Source organism: Pongo pygmaeus, chromosome 5 (assembly GCF_028885625.2).
Source record: "Pongo pygmaeus isolate AG05252 chromosome 5, NHGRI_mPonPyg2-v2.0_pri, whole genome shotgun sequence".
NCBI lineage: Eukaryota > Metazoa > Chordata > Mammalia > Primates > Hominidae > Pongo > Pongo pygmaeus.
The window spans coordinates 86,941,377-86,955,801 of NC_072378.2; the positions used below are offsets into that span (position 1 = coordinate 86,941,377).

Below are 14,425 nucleotides of genomic sequence, written 5' to 3' on the forward strand. Positions count from 1 at the left end.
CCTCATTTTAAGTACTTATAAGAGCAATAAGACTTAAGATGGCTCCGTAACTTAGTAGCTTTGCAGTCTTAGACTAGTCTCTTGCTCTCTGAATATTGATTTCTGTATCTGTAAAATGAAATAATAATGTTCACTCTCATGAGGCTGTTTTAAGGGACAGATGAGTTATCTGTGAAATAGCTTTGTAAGCTCCAAAGTACTCTTTCAAATGTTAATTATCTATCTTTGTTAGCAATTGAAAAATTTAGCTTAGATCTTCACAATATCTAAAGAACTGCTGGCTGGGCCGGTGGCTCATGCCTGTAATCCCAGCACTTTGGGAGGCCAAGGCGGGCGCATCACTTGAGGTTAGGGGTTCAAGACCAGCCTGGCCAACATGGTGAAACCCTGTCTCTACAAAAAATACAAAAATTAGCTGGGCGTGGTGGCACATGCCTGTAGTCCCAGCTACTCGGGAGGCTGAGGCAAGAGAATCACTTGAACCTAGGAGGCGGAGGTTGCAGTGAGCTGAGATTGTGCCACTGCACGCTAGCCTGGGTGACAGAGTGAGACTCCGTCTCACAACAAACAAACAAACAACAATAAAAAAACCTAGTAAATTGCTTTTGTTGCTCTACATTGGTTTAAATGCATGGTCTAGCATGATAATGCTAGTCTGGCAATATGCTAGTTCCTGGTCAAGCCAACCATTTATTCTTCAAGATCATGTTTGCTCCTGAGCTGCTGAATAATTTCCAAAGAAAATCACTTAACATGGCAAAATGCTTTCACTTTAAATTCATGATCCTGACACTCAGATGCACATTCATTACTTCGCAGTAATTACTGAAAGTTACTGAAAGTTTCTAGTAAGCCCACTCTTCTACCCTCCCAGATAATTATTTTCTATTAGCCTCTCTCCAAAGTTACCCAAGGTTCCACTTCTGACCATGATGGAATAACAAGGACTGGACTTAACTTCCTGCCACAAACAACTAGAAAACTGGGCAAAATATATAAAGCAACTGTTTGCTATTATTGCTGCCAAATTTCTGCCTGGAGGCAGTTTCCAGATCCTGGGCATAGAAAGGTAAACCCACTGTCTAGGGACTTTATTGAGTTGAGGAGACAGAGATCAGAGTTCACAGATGTGGAAATTCAAGGGCAGAGTTTTGGAAAGGATGAAGCTACACAAATAAATAAATAGAATTTAAAAACTCATAAATCTGAGACTTTGCTGAGTACTTGGCTGTTCATGTATGGATTGACAATCCATGCAGTCAAGCACAGAATGACCAGGGAGTATAAGCTAAATAATTCTTAGAGCTCACAGAGGATGAGAAGACATTTGAGCTCTGACCAGCCAGAGTGAAGAGTCCTCAGTGAAAACCAAGGAATTCATTGAAGACCTCTGAGCAGTTATTAATTAGTAGTAGGGCCAAATTATTTCTGGAATGAAGACTACTCTAGGCCTACCCTAATAAAGCTTAAAAACAGTCCGCAAATGAATCAAACTTATCCACAAATAACTGGCTGAAAAAAAAAGCACAACCCTTCCTAAAGGGAGACAATTCAGACACTCAACAAGGATGCAATTCACAACGTCCAGTATTCAATAAAAAATTATTATTATTTTTTGTTGCTGTTGTTTGTTTTTGAGACGGAGTTTCACTCTTGTTGCCCAAGCTGGAGTATAATGGCGCGATCTCTCGGCTCATTGTAACCTCTGCCTCCCGGGTTCAAGCAATTCTCCTGTCTCAGCCTCCCGAGCAGCTGGGATTACAGGCGCCCGCCACCATGCCCAGCTAATTTTTTGTATTTTTAGTGGAGACGGCGTTTCACTATGTTGGCCAGGCTGGTATCAAACTCCTGACCTCAGGCTATCCACCCACCTCGGCCTCCCAAAGTGCTGGGATTACAGGCATGAGCCACCGTGCCCGGCTCAATAAAAAATTATTAAACATGCTAAGAAGCTCAACTCATTTGAGCTTAAAACTTCTTAAAGCCTGAGGAAAAGGAAAAATATATAACTCTCTCTTTAAAAGCTGAACAGTTTGTGACATATTAAAGCCACTTAATCAGAAGAAATTAATTCTACAATATTCTTAAAGGCAATCTTTTAGCCTTTAGATAAAAAACATTTGATAAAATGGGTTCACTTCTTCTAGGATGACTTCCATCACAATTCTATTTTAAGACTGTTTTATGCAGATTTGTAATCTGGTGTTTTGAAACAACATAAAGCTTGGTTTCTCTTTTAACAAAACTGAGAAGAGTTCTCATGCCTTCTTTTTCTCAAGGTAAATATATCCAATTCTTTCTATCTTATTCTGACAAAATTTTTCTTATAATTCTCTGGATGCACTCTGGTTCCTCCGTGTTTTTAAATTAAATGCCATTGCTGCCATGTTAAAACTAGGAACAAATAGTTCTACAAAGACTAGAAGTCCAATAAACTATGGGAGTATAAAATATATTGTCATAGTTGATGTTGTCAATAATAACCATGATAAAGGTCATAAAATACTAGTATCTAAAATTTATGAATCCTTTTATCTATGTCAGATGCTGTGCTAAGTGCTTCATGATGGCTATCTCATTTTACTCTCACAACTCCACCAGATAGATACCATTGTTTTCTCTGTTTTATAAATGAGAAATTTAGATCACTGAAAGGTTTATAAATGAACTCTTTCCACACTTATACTGTATAATAAGCCACTCCAAAAATCAGTGGTTTAAAACAATACTCATTCATTATCACACATCTACAGGTTCACTGGAGTTTGGCTGATCTAGGCTGGGCCCCAGTTGGGCATCTCTGCATCTTACTAAAAGATCGGTTCAGGCAATTCTGTGCCATATGCATGTCATTCTGGGACCAAAGAGCTTGCTTTGTATGTACTTCTCATGGCAATGATACAGGCACAAGAGAGAAAGCAGAAATATGGGGTCTCTTTAAGATCTTGGATCTGATTTGGCACACCGTCGCTTCACCACAACCCATTGGCCAAAGCAAGTCACATAGCTAAATTCAAAATCAAGGATTGGGGAAGTATACTCCACCAAAGTCCATGGCAAACGTGTGGATGCTAAGAGGCATGAAGGATTAGGGAGAATAATTCAATGTAGCACAAAACGCTAAATAATACTTCCAAAGTCATACCCATTGTAGCAGTCAGGGATTCAGTTTGGCTCAATGCAGCAGAAAACCCAAATAACAGTAGCTTAATAAAATAGGGGTTTATCTTCTCTCATGCAAAGTCTGGAGATAGCCAGTCAAGAAGCTGATAGGGCTGTTCCATGACATTACCAGGAACTCAGGTTCCTTTTTCATTTTTGTTCCACCGTCCTTAAGATGTGACCCTCATGTTTATATTCACAACAAGGCTGCTGGAGCTTCAGCCAGCATATTCTCATTTCAAGTAGAAAGAAAAGGAAAGGCAATAGACATAAAATGGAAGTGCTTTCCCTGACACCTCATCCAGTGATTATACTTACATCTCATTGGCCAGACCATGTCACAGGCCACTCTCACTGAGAAAGAGGTTGAGAGATTTTTTTTTTTAAAGAGAACACTGTCATTCCCAACACAGGGTTAAATTAGTAACAGAAAGAGAAGAAAATATTGACATTAAGTAGGAATTAACAGTATCAAACATACTCAGGGAGTATTTGTGCCAGGATTTGCCCATTAGTTTAAAACTATACTTAATATGATGGTATTATTCTTACCATCTTAAAAGATATTTAATATTCTAATATATAATATATGCTCATGGAAGACATTTTGGTAGCTATCTTAAAGTATAAAGAAGACAAATCAGCCATAAGCCATTACAAAGTTACAACCACTGCTAAAATTTTGCTATCTCACCTTCCTTTGGTTGCTTTACCTTGTATACTTACAGTATATTTGTATATCTAAATTGGGCTCATTCTCTACAAATAGCCAGTCTCATCTCCCTTGTATTTTTTTGTTTTATAGATCATAAGACAATATATACTCATTATGGAAAAATCTAGAAAAAACAGAAAAGTATAAAGAAATAAAAGTAATTTACCTATAATTCCATCCTTAGATCTAATTGCTTGCTGTGATTTTGAAAAACTGACATACACTTTTTGTGCATTTTATGTATGTCAATATAGTTTGTCATATTACATAAAAATTTTGCATTTGGCTTTTAAAAAATATAAGACAAACACAAGGTTTTTGTTAACATAATTTTAAATACCTGCCTGATATTTTACTTAAATATCGTGTTTAGATTTCTAAGGCTGTGCTATTATAAATCTTGTTACTCTGAACATCTATTTTTACATAAGCTTCTTCCACATTTCGGGAACATTTTCTAGAAGGCGGAAATAAAATTGTGTTATATTATGATGTGTATTCTTGAGTTTTTGTGTTGATTCATTTCCTAGTAACCAAGGAATGTCCTTAAGCAAAGCATATTCTGCATATTTGTTTGCAGTTTGAGAAAAATTACTGTTTAAAAATAAAACCTTGTTGTTTGATGCTCTCCTTCTAATGACTATTTAATCCTTTTTCACACTTTCACGTCTGAAGGTGGGCCTAACGATATTATCATTAAGGGATAAAACCTCATTATTTTGACTCGGACACTAATGTGTTCTTATCATGTGCTTCTTGAATGAGCAGTTTTCTCTTCGGGCATCTTGGAGCGTTCTGTTACAGACTTCCTTTGAACAACGGGACATGAAATAAAACCTCGATACTTTTTACTTTTGTTTTTTAAAACTAGATACTTTTACAAGAACTCTATTTGCCCAGGATACAGCCCTTCCGTTTTCCCAGCCTCTCCAACTGGCTCCTCCCTCTCCCCCACCTCGTTTTCAAAGACGCCTCATCATTCCCACGCTAGCAAGTTAATATCCTTATTTACGAGAACTTGTGTTTCACAGTCTTAACCACGGAGGTTAAGATGTCTCTGCCTGAAATTCCTTTGTTTTTAAAGTTTTTCCAGCCCTTCTTTTCGGGGAAAGACCCTCAAAGTGGGACCCCGCCCCACCCCCACCTGGCCCCGCCCCCTCAGGTCCGGAGCCATCCATCTCCATGGTTACGCGGCGGTTGCTGCGAGCGCCCAACTGCCCCGACTGTCGCGGTGAGGGCCCCAGGACAGAAGCAGACAGACAGGGCTCCTGCTGTCGATTCCGATCCAGGTCAGCCTACTCGCGGCTCCGCGCCCTTGACCCGGAGGCGTACCCCGCCAGGCGGCGAGCGTGGGGCGGCTGGCCGAGCCCGGGCGGCTAGCGGAGCCCGGGCGGCTGGAGGACCGCGTCCTGCCTCGTCGAGACTCAGCTCTCAGTCTCGATCCTTTAGGCTGCGCCGCCGCAGAGCTGGAACAGCGGTCCATTCCTGCCGGAGGCGGACCCCAGGGCTGCAGGGCTGCCCTCTAGCCATTGCGCGGGTGCCTGAGGCTTCCCGCTTCTGTTTCGCTCCACTGGCTACCCCAGAAGCCGGACCTCGGGAGACTTAGTTATTGGAGGGTGGGTGTGGGGAAGGTGCTGAGCCGCTTCCCTAGCGACCCGGCAGCGGCGCGCATGCGCACACAGATCCGGAGCGGGACGGACTCGCCCACTGACTGGCACTTGCGCATGCGCTGCCTTGATCTTGGCGTACTGATTCTAAGCTGTTTTAAGCGATTCCCTTAAGCCGCGCACTGTTGTAACCACTAAATACATAGGACTAATTTAGTCCTCACACCTCTGGAAAGAAGTGAAGCAAGTACCCAAGGTCTCACGGCTAGACAGTGGTCGGGTCACGATGGAATCCAGGCAATCTGGTTTCACTGGACAAAATGCCTAGTGCTTCGTACCCATCCATCGGAAAGCTAATAATGCTGAGGAGTTGGCTTTATCTACTTGATATTGCCTTTGTTATACTCTACATGCCAGCTTCCATTGTGCTTAGTTACTAATATTAAGGAAAATCAGAAAACTCGATCAAAACCCACCACTTTTTCCTTTTAGTAAATGGAATTAATAACCAGAAGTTCATTTTTTTCCATGATGCATAACTCTTATGTTTTGGTTTTTGCTTTTATGTTTTTTTATCGAGAGTCTGAACTCTATTTTAGATGTGCGGAAAAGATCATTTTAATGATCTGAGCAAGAATTGTTTTCCAAGATTCTAGTACAGTTACGAAGGGTCATTTAATGAATGTGGTGGAATAAGCATTTCCTCTTTCAAGCTGTACTCTTGGGTTTCTCATTAATTTTACCTCCCTCCCCTACAAATACTGCTTACCCTTTTATTTTTTTTTCAGACGCAGTTTCGCTCTTGTTGCCCAGGCTGGAGTGCAATGGCACCGCAACCTCCTCCTCCTGGGTTCAAACGATTCTCCTCCCTCAGCCTCCCAAGTAGCTGGGGTTACAGGCGTGTGCCACCACTCCCAGCTAATTTTGTATTTTTAGTAGAGACGGGGTTTCTCCGAGTTGGTCAGGCTGGTCTTGAACTCCCGACCTCAGGTGATCCACCTGCCTTGGCCTCCCGAAGTGCTGGGATTACAGGCGTGAGCCATCGTGCCCAGCCTGCTTAGCCTTTTTTTTTTTTTTTAATTAAGAATATCGTGATAGGAATATATGTTTAGTGACCATAATTTAAATAACTGAAAATGTTATTCATCAAATGTTTCAATTATTTGAAATCCCAGTCGTTGTCTGTCTTCAATAAAGTCCTTCATTTTTAAAAATAATGAAAAACAGGAGAGGCCTAGATACTAATAAAAATGCTAATAAGCTAATAGATGATATTATGACTCTTTACAAATACAATATTGCAGAAATCAAAAGAGGAAAAAAATAAATTTGCATAAAACCACGTTTTAAAAAAAAAAAAATGTTGTTTTATTTAGCCAGAATGCCTCCAACTCAGGCCGAAAGTGTTATAAGGAGTATTATACGAGAAATAGGACAAGAATGTGCAGCCCATGGAGAGATTGTTTCTGAAACTCTGATTGCTTTTATGGTAAGAAGAAATATTTTTGTGATTACTACTTTATTAAGAGGTTTTTTAAGATGTGGTGTCCATTTTCCCCTTTAAATTCTGTGAGGCTTTCATAGATGTTTTTCAGTTGAAACATAACGAGATAATTGGACAAGTTAGTGAAAACATTTTTAAAAAGTTTATAGAGCATGTGAGTTCTAGATTTATAGAGACATTTAGAAGACCTTGATGAGTTTTGGAAACATCAATAATGTTCTCCTGTGTGGGAATTTTTTGACGTGTATTTTTGTTTGCCATTGTTAAAAATTACTCATTGCTGTGGTTTCTCTGTTCTGCTTTTGGTTAACAATACACAATAAAAATACAATAAAATATACCATAGTTTCCCAATTGAAAACCTAGCCATTGCTTTCAACTTATTTCCCCATATAACTTTTCTAGCACCATATTCAAGTTTGATAGTTTGTCGCTTCCTTTCTTCAACCTGAACAAGGGTGGTGATGAGTTCAGTAATAAGAAAAATAGTTGAAAAACCAACCCCAACGTAATCAAGAGGTAGTTGTTTAAAAAATGGAAACATATTAAACTAATAATATGAAATAAAATTGCTTAATGGATTCTTTCCTGCTTAATGGATTCTTTCCTACTTAATGGACTCGTTCCTACTCTTTTCCAGGTGAAAGCTGTTGTCTTGGACCCAAGTAATGGCTTTAACATGGATAGAACCCTCATGAAAAGTGATGTGCAGAATCTTGTTCAGGTGATTACCGAACAGTTCTCAAATTTGCAATTACTTATTCTCAGTTGTAAATACAGTATTTGTATTAGTCATTATTGCCTTCAGCTGCATGAAACAAAGGCCCACGAATAGTAGTACACATGAGGTATTTTTCTTATAACACAATGTCTGGAGAGACATAGACCGTTCTTCCTGGCTTCCTGGGGCACATCATCCTTGCAATATGGTCATCTGGTGGTCAAAAGATAGCTACTCTACCTCTAGGCAGAAAGAAGGGGGAAAGGCAAAGGGCAAAATATGTGTGCCAATTGGGTCTATCACCTTCTATCCAGAAAATAATAATTTTCCCAGAATCCCTCCCATCTACTTACATTTATTGACCAGAATGATATTGTAAGTGACCCAGGGATATTCACTTCTTTTTTCCTTCTTAGATGAATAAATCCTTGCCCCAATCCAAATTGAGGCTCTGTTAGTAAGGAAGGAAGGGCAGGGAAATTGGGCAGGTAGCAGCATCTGCTATAGTATTTTAGTGAAACCTTGATATTAATCTTACATTGCAAACATTAACTGGTTTATCATATACTGTGAAGTTAAATAGAACTAAATTAATTTGCATTTCTCTAATGCTGAGTGATGTTGACCATTTTTTTCATGCTTGTTGGTCATTTGTATGTCTTCTTTTGAAAAATGTCTATTCATGGCCTTTGCCCACTTTATAATGGGGTTACTTGTTGTCGAGTTGTTTGAGTTCCTCATAGATCCTGAATATTAGTCCTTTGTCAGATGCATAGTTTGTACATATTTTCTCCCATTCTGCAGGTTGTCTTTTCACTCTGTTGATTATTCATTTTGATGTGTAGAAGCTTTTTAGTTTATTTAAATCCAATTTGTCTATATCTGTTGCATTTACTTTTAAGTCATGAATTCTTTGCGTAGGCCAATGTCCAGCCCTAGGTTTTTTCTGTTATTATTATAGTTTCAGGTATTACATTTAAGTCTTTAATCAATCTTGAGTTGTTAATTTTTGTATATGGTGAGACATTGGGATCTGGTTTCATTCCTGTGCATATGGTAATCCAGTTTCCCCAGCACCATTTATTGAATAGGATGTCATTTCTCCAGTGTATGTTTCTGTTGACTTTGTCAAAGATCACCTGACTGCAGGTATGTGGCTTTATGTCTGGATTTTCTATTCTGACAATGAGATACAATCTTAGACCAGTTAGAATGTCTTTAAAAAGTCAAAACGTAACAGATATTGGTGAGGATGCAGAGAAAAGATGGTATAATGCTTGTTCTTAGCAATAGGGGAAGTGATTGTGACAGTCAGAAATTTTATTGGAAAGCCGTGGAAGAGAATCAAGGAGGGGCAGAAAATAAGTTGTTCCCCTTGCCATGACCCAAGAAGAGTTTTCTATTCCCCCCAAACCCCCAACTCAACTAAGTTGGAAAGAATCAAGCCAATATACTTTTAATATGACAGGTTACATAAACTAACAATGTATAATTCAAGTGACAATTTTTTTCTTAACTAAAAATGATGTGGATGAGCTATTTTTTTTAAGTGTGCATTTTAGAACAGTACTTCTCTATGTGGAGGGATCCAGTGAAGGAAGTGGGGGAGGGAGGTGACTAGTAGAGATGAGAGAGGGAAAGAAAAACTGAGGTTGATATTCAATCTAAAGAGGCAAGACAGAAAAGGGGAATGAACCATCTATGTGGGGGCTCATAGGAGAAACAGACCAGGAGAAGAAATATCAAGGGTAGAACCAGAGAAATTTTGTGAAGAGAGGGGGTAGTTGCATCAGCTTTTTAATTTTAATTTAATTTAATTTAATTTAATTTAATTTAATTTAATTTTTTGAGACAGAGTCTCACTCTGCCCCCCAAGCTGGAGTGCAGTGGCACAATCTTGGCTCATTGCCATGTCCACCTCCCGGGTTCTCAAGCGATTCTCCTGTCTCAGCCTCCCGAGTAGCTGGGACTACAGGTGTGCGCCACCATGTCTGGCTAATTGTTGTATTTTTAGTAGAGACGGGGTTTCACTGTGTTGACCAGGCTGGTCTCGAACTCCTGACTTTGGGTAATCTGCCCACCTCCGCTTCCCAAAGTGCTGGGATTACGGGTGTGAGCCACCGCACCGGCTGCAGCAGCTTTTTATAAAATAAAATTAGGAGTGTTGTTCAAGGCACAAATAAATAGTAATGAGGAACTCTAGAAGAGTTTTAGACTGGAATATAAGCTTTATGGAACATTTACCCACATTTAGACTGCTCAAACTAACCAAAATATCAGGTTTCTTGCCTTCAACTAGACTACTAGCCACCTGGGCATGATGATTCTTGGTTAACTGAAGGGAAATAACTTATTACTTAATAAATGTTATTGGTAGTAAAGATATGGAATCAACCTAAGTGTCCAGCAACAGATGATTGGATAAAGAAAATGTATACACACATACACACAATGGAGTTCTATTGAGCCATAAAAAATAATGAAATCATGTCTTGTGGCAACATGGATGGAACTGGAGGCTACTATCTTAAGTGAAATAACTCAGAAAGTAAAATACCACATGTTCTCACTTATAAGTGGGAGCTCAATAATATGTACACAGGGACATAGAGAGTGGAACAGTAGACATTGGAGACTTGGGAGGGTGAGAGGGGAGCGAGGGATGAGAAATCACTTAATGGGTACAATGTCCCCTATTCAGTTGTTAGCTACCCTAAAAGCCCAGGCTTCACCACTACACGCAATATATCCATGTAACAAAATGACACCTGTACCCCCTAAATCTATAAAAATAAAAAAAAAGTTATTGGTTAAATAAACTATAAAGTCTGAAGTCCCCAAGGAGAAAAAAAATAATAAAAGGGGTTATTGGTGAATCAATATCAGGAACCACTGCTTTTCCCTTTATTTTTGAAAATAACTTTAGGAAATACTTGACTGTCTCAAAAACTATAACTAGAAGTATTCATGGGACATTCTTTTCTAGCTTTGTATGACTCGGCTATTGGATACTAAAAATCCATCCCTGGACACTATTAAGATGCAAGTCTACTTTGATATGAATTATACAAATCGAGGTAATGTATACTACCTATTTTTATATTTTAAAAAATTTCATATTGTATTTCTGCTAAGAAGGGCTTCATTTGGTTGACAATGAATTTAATTGTTTAATCAATTTAACAATTTAATTTTTGGCAATCTTTTGAAATGTTTTTCAACTTTGAGGAATATAACAATGTTAGAAATGCTAAATAAAAAAAACATTGGCCTTTGTGAGTGTTAAAAGTGAATTCCAATTATTATGCTCATAATTATTGTTTCCAAGTCTATTGTCTTTTAACCTTTATGGCACTAATACATAATAATTAGGAGTTCAAACAACCAGCCCATTGAAGTTAAAAGTTTTTAATTTGTAGATTTTCTTGTTCCTGGTTTATGTTATTATCTCATTATAATTACCTAAATTATGTAACTATTCAAAAATGAACGATGGGGAGTTTAAGTTTAGAAAGCTTTTCAATATGTAAATTTTTTTTTCTTTTGAGACAGAGTCTTGCTCCATCACCCAGGCGGGAGTGCAGTGGCACGATCCACAGATCACTGCAACCTCTGACTCCCGGGTTGAAGCAATTCTCCCACCTCAGCCTCCCAAGTAGCTGGGACTATAGGTGTGTACCACCATGCCCAGCTAATTTTTATATTCTTAGTAGAGACAGGATTTCGCCATGTTGCCCAGGCTGGTGTCGAAATCCAGGCCTCAAGCGATCTGTCTGCGCCTTGGACTTCCAAAGTGCTGGGATTATCAGTGTTAGCCACCATGCCTGGCTCATTATGTAAATAGTTTAATGCATACATCAAAGACAAGTTGGAAACAAAAGAAAAAGGAAAATGTAATTCTCTATGGACTGCCTCTGGCCCTGCTATATAAAACAAGTCTGTTTCTCTATGGACTACCTCTACCTCTACTATATAGTACACAATCATTATTAACAATTTGGTGATTCTTCTCTTTATTAGTTTCAGTTATGCTACTTATGTAAAAGTATGTATCTTGTGTTTTTGCTTAATAGTGAAATTTTAAAGCAAAAAATAGTCATATAATTGACAAAATTTAACCTATATATTTTTAAATTTGTTATTTAAATATATTTTTAATTTGCAAAAAGTTCTCAGTTGGTTTTGTGGCAAGAGTATAGGTATAAACTGTGCATGGTGGATATGTTAATTATTGCCTTTGTAATAGTAATATGCGTTGTCTCGTAGAGTCATTGCAGAATTGTACTTGCAACAACTCAGTGAACATAGTGTCCTGCCAAAGTGAAGCCTATCCCTCAGCATATCACAGGAAGAACGAGGAGGGATATAGTTCTCGATGCAACATCATATTATCAATAATGCTTTTCAGAGGCTATTTATCTAGAACTGAAATAAAAATACACATAACTGAAAGGAACATATATACTACATATATATTTCTGCTACCATATATGCTTATGTATAGTATACTACATGTGCTTACATATAGCATAAATATATAATATGTATATATTTATTTTTCATATAGTATTAAAATATGTAATATATATGTTGTAGAAATGGTCTTCTTTATTTTCTGCTTAATTGGGAAGATTTAGCCTTTTCTGATATCTACTGTTTAGTTTGGCTGTTTAAAGTCTTAGGTGTTTTGACAAAGTATTCCATTTAAGTCACTGTAATAAATCTTCCCTACTGGATTTTTGTCTTGAGGCTACATGCTGGCCACTGTTTTTTATTTCATTATTACAGCTTAAGAAATTACTTGTTTTCCTGAAGTAGAATTGCCATATGCAATCCAGTTTTTCTCTAGTTCTTATGTAAGAAGAATTCTAAAAATTAAATATATAGAACATTGTTATTTGGCAATTTTAGTGGAATTTCTCGAAGAACATCACCGGGTCCTAGAGTCTAGATTAGGCTCTGTTACCAGAGAAATTACAGATAACAGAGCATGTGCTAAAGAAGAATTGGAAAGCCTCTACCGGAAGATTATCAGCTATGTGTTACTCCGCTCTGGCCTTGGATCCCCTACAGACATCAAGACTGTCAGAGAGGTAACAGGTAAAAAGTATAACCAATTTCCATTTCACAAGTGAAAATATATGATCATTGTATTTTATAAAATATGTTAAATTAGAAGTGTTAAAGATTGAAGTTCCCTTTTTATCTGAAAAAAAAAATCAGTACAAATGAGTTAAAATGTACCCAGTCTCCTTTTACACTGTATATCCATTCTAAAACTCAAGTAGCACCTCTAGAAAGTAAAATATTGCTAATTTTCCTAGAGCTGCACATATCTAGGCACCTATTACACTGCATTAGAGAAACATTCATAGTAGGATTGAGGGTACCAGGCTGATTGAGTAAATGGAAAAGCTGGAAAGGGATATTTCATATTGATGAAAGAAATTGAGTCTGTCATTTAAAATGGATGATGGAAAGGGGCACCGTTTTATCCTTAGGAAATCTTTGCCCTCTTTCATCCTTGAAAATGAGGAATAGGAAAAATGTCTAGCTCTCCTATGGCTTTCTTCCATAATTATTTTAAAGCATCCATTTTTCGGCTCAGATCCCAAATTAGAAAGCTTGTTTTCATGCCCATTGCCAAAAAGTTACTGCTGGATGCTTAATTATTAAAAATGGACATGAGGCAATTGCATAACTCTCAGTAATCCAGCTTTGATGTGTGATACATTTTATTATGTATTCTATAATCAGGTATCAGTAATTTAAAGAATCATGTAAGTAACTCAGACCCTTAACTTGCTGCTGAAGAAAAAACCTCATTTAACTTCTGGTATCTTTATTCTATCATTTTGTTTTCCTTTTTTTTTTTTCTGGTTTATTTTAGCTGCTCTACAGAGTGTTTTTCCTCAGGCTGAGCTTGGGACGTTTCTAACTCTTTCTAAGAAGGACAAAGAACGCCAGCTGAAAGAACTCACCATGATTGTTACTGGAATTCGTTTATTTAACAGAGATTGTGGAAAAGGAGGAGAAGGCGTTGATGATTGTAGGTATATCATTAGGTTAATTCTAAAGGTTATGTATGTTTAAAATTTAACTTGCACAGTGAGGAAAATAATAAACAACACACCACTGGCATTCTTAAATTTAAGATTTGCATTTTTTACTGTTTCCTTAAGAATAACTACTGTTTATAATGTGTAGTGATTTTTACTTTTGCTGGGGCAAGACTTTACATTTTATGTACCATGAAGCTAGTAGGAGAAAGTGAATCAGTGAAAGCAATGAAGGGTCCTGCTCAAAGCTAACCTCCCAGTTCAGCGGGGCTTTGTGTTCATTACTGCAAGTCCGTAACCAAAAGGGAGTACGATTTAGTTATTTAAAAAATAAAAATCTTCCTGAAAACAGTTCCTGGTGCAGTTAATGGAATGAAAAGATCCACGAGGAGATATTTCAAATCTCTAAATTCGGGGGCATCTACTTTGTGGTTATATACTTAATGCATTCTTTATAAGTTTGAAAGTACTTATGAAATATTTAATGAAGTACTTACCAGTAGAAGTAACTTCCTTATGAAATTTGGTACTCCTGTAGGCCCACTGATAAGGTGTTAGTGTCTTTCACTGAATCACTAATCTAGTATAAAAGGGTAATTTTTTCTATTTTAAAAACTGTTCTAAAAAGTCAAATTTCCATTTTCATAAATGACCCTC

At 37.7% G+C, this 14,425-nt stretch overlaps 1 protein-coding gene across 9 annotated transcripts in view; it reads left to right on the forward strand.

The window, feature by feature from the left end:
- The first annotated feature begins 5,043 nt into the window (after positions 1-5,043).
- CFAP206 (cilia and flagella associated protein 206) overlaps positions 5,044-14,425 on the forward strand; it is a 56,309-nt gene continuing 46,927 nt past the window's right edge. For 3 of the 9 annotated variants that reach the window (XM_054491485.2, XM_054491487.2, XM_054491491.2), the window contains exons 1-6: positions 5,066-5,166; positions 6,865-6,973; positions 7,629-7,712; positions 10,696-10,786; positions 12,621-12,809; positions 13,600-13,758. In XM_054491485.2, coding sequence (XP_054347460.1) covers positions 6,866-6,973; positions 7,629-7,712; positions 10,696-10,786; positions 12,621-12,809; positions 13,600-13,758 — 631 coding nt within the window. In that variant the 5' untranslated portion in view covers positions 5,066-5,166; position 6,865. Of the gene's footprint in view, positions 5,167-6,860; positions 6,974-7,628; positions 7,713-10,695; positions 10,787-12,620; positions 12,810-13,599; positions 13,759-14,425 lie in introns of all 9 variants that reach the window. The other 6 variants (XM_054491490.2, XM_054491488.2, XM_054491493.2 and 3 more) reach the window with 5 other exon arrangements.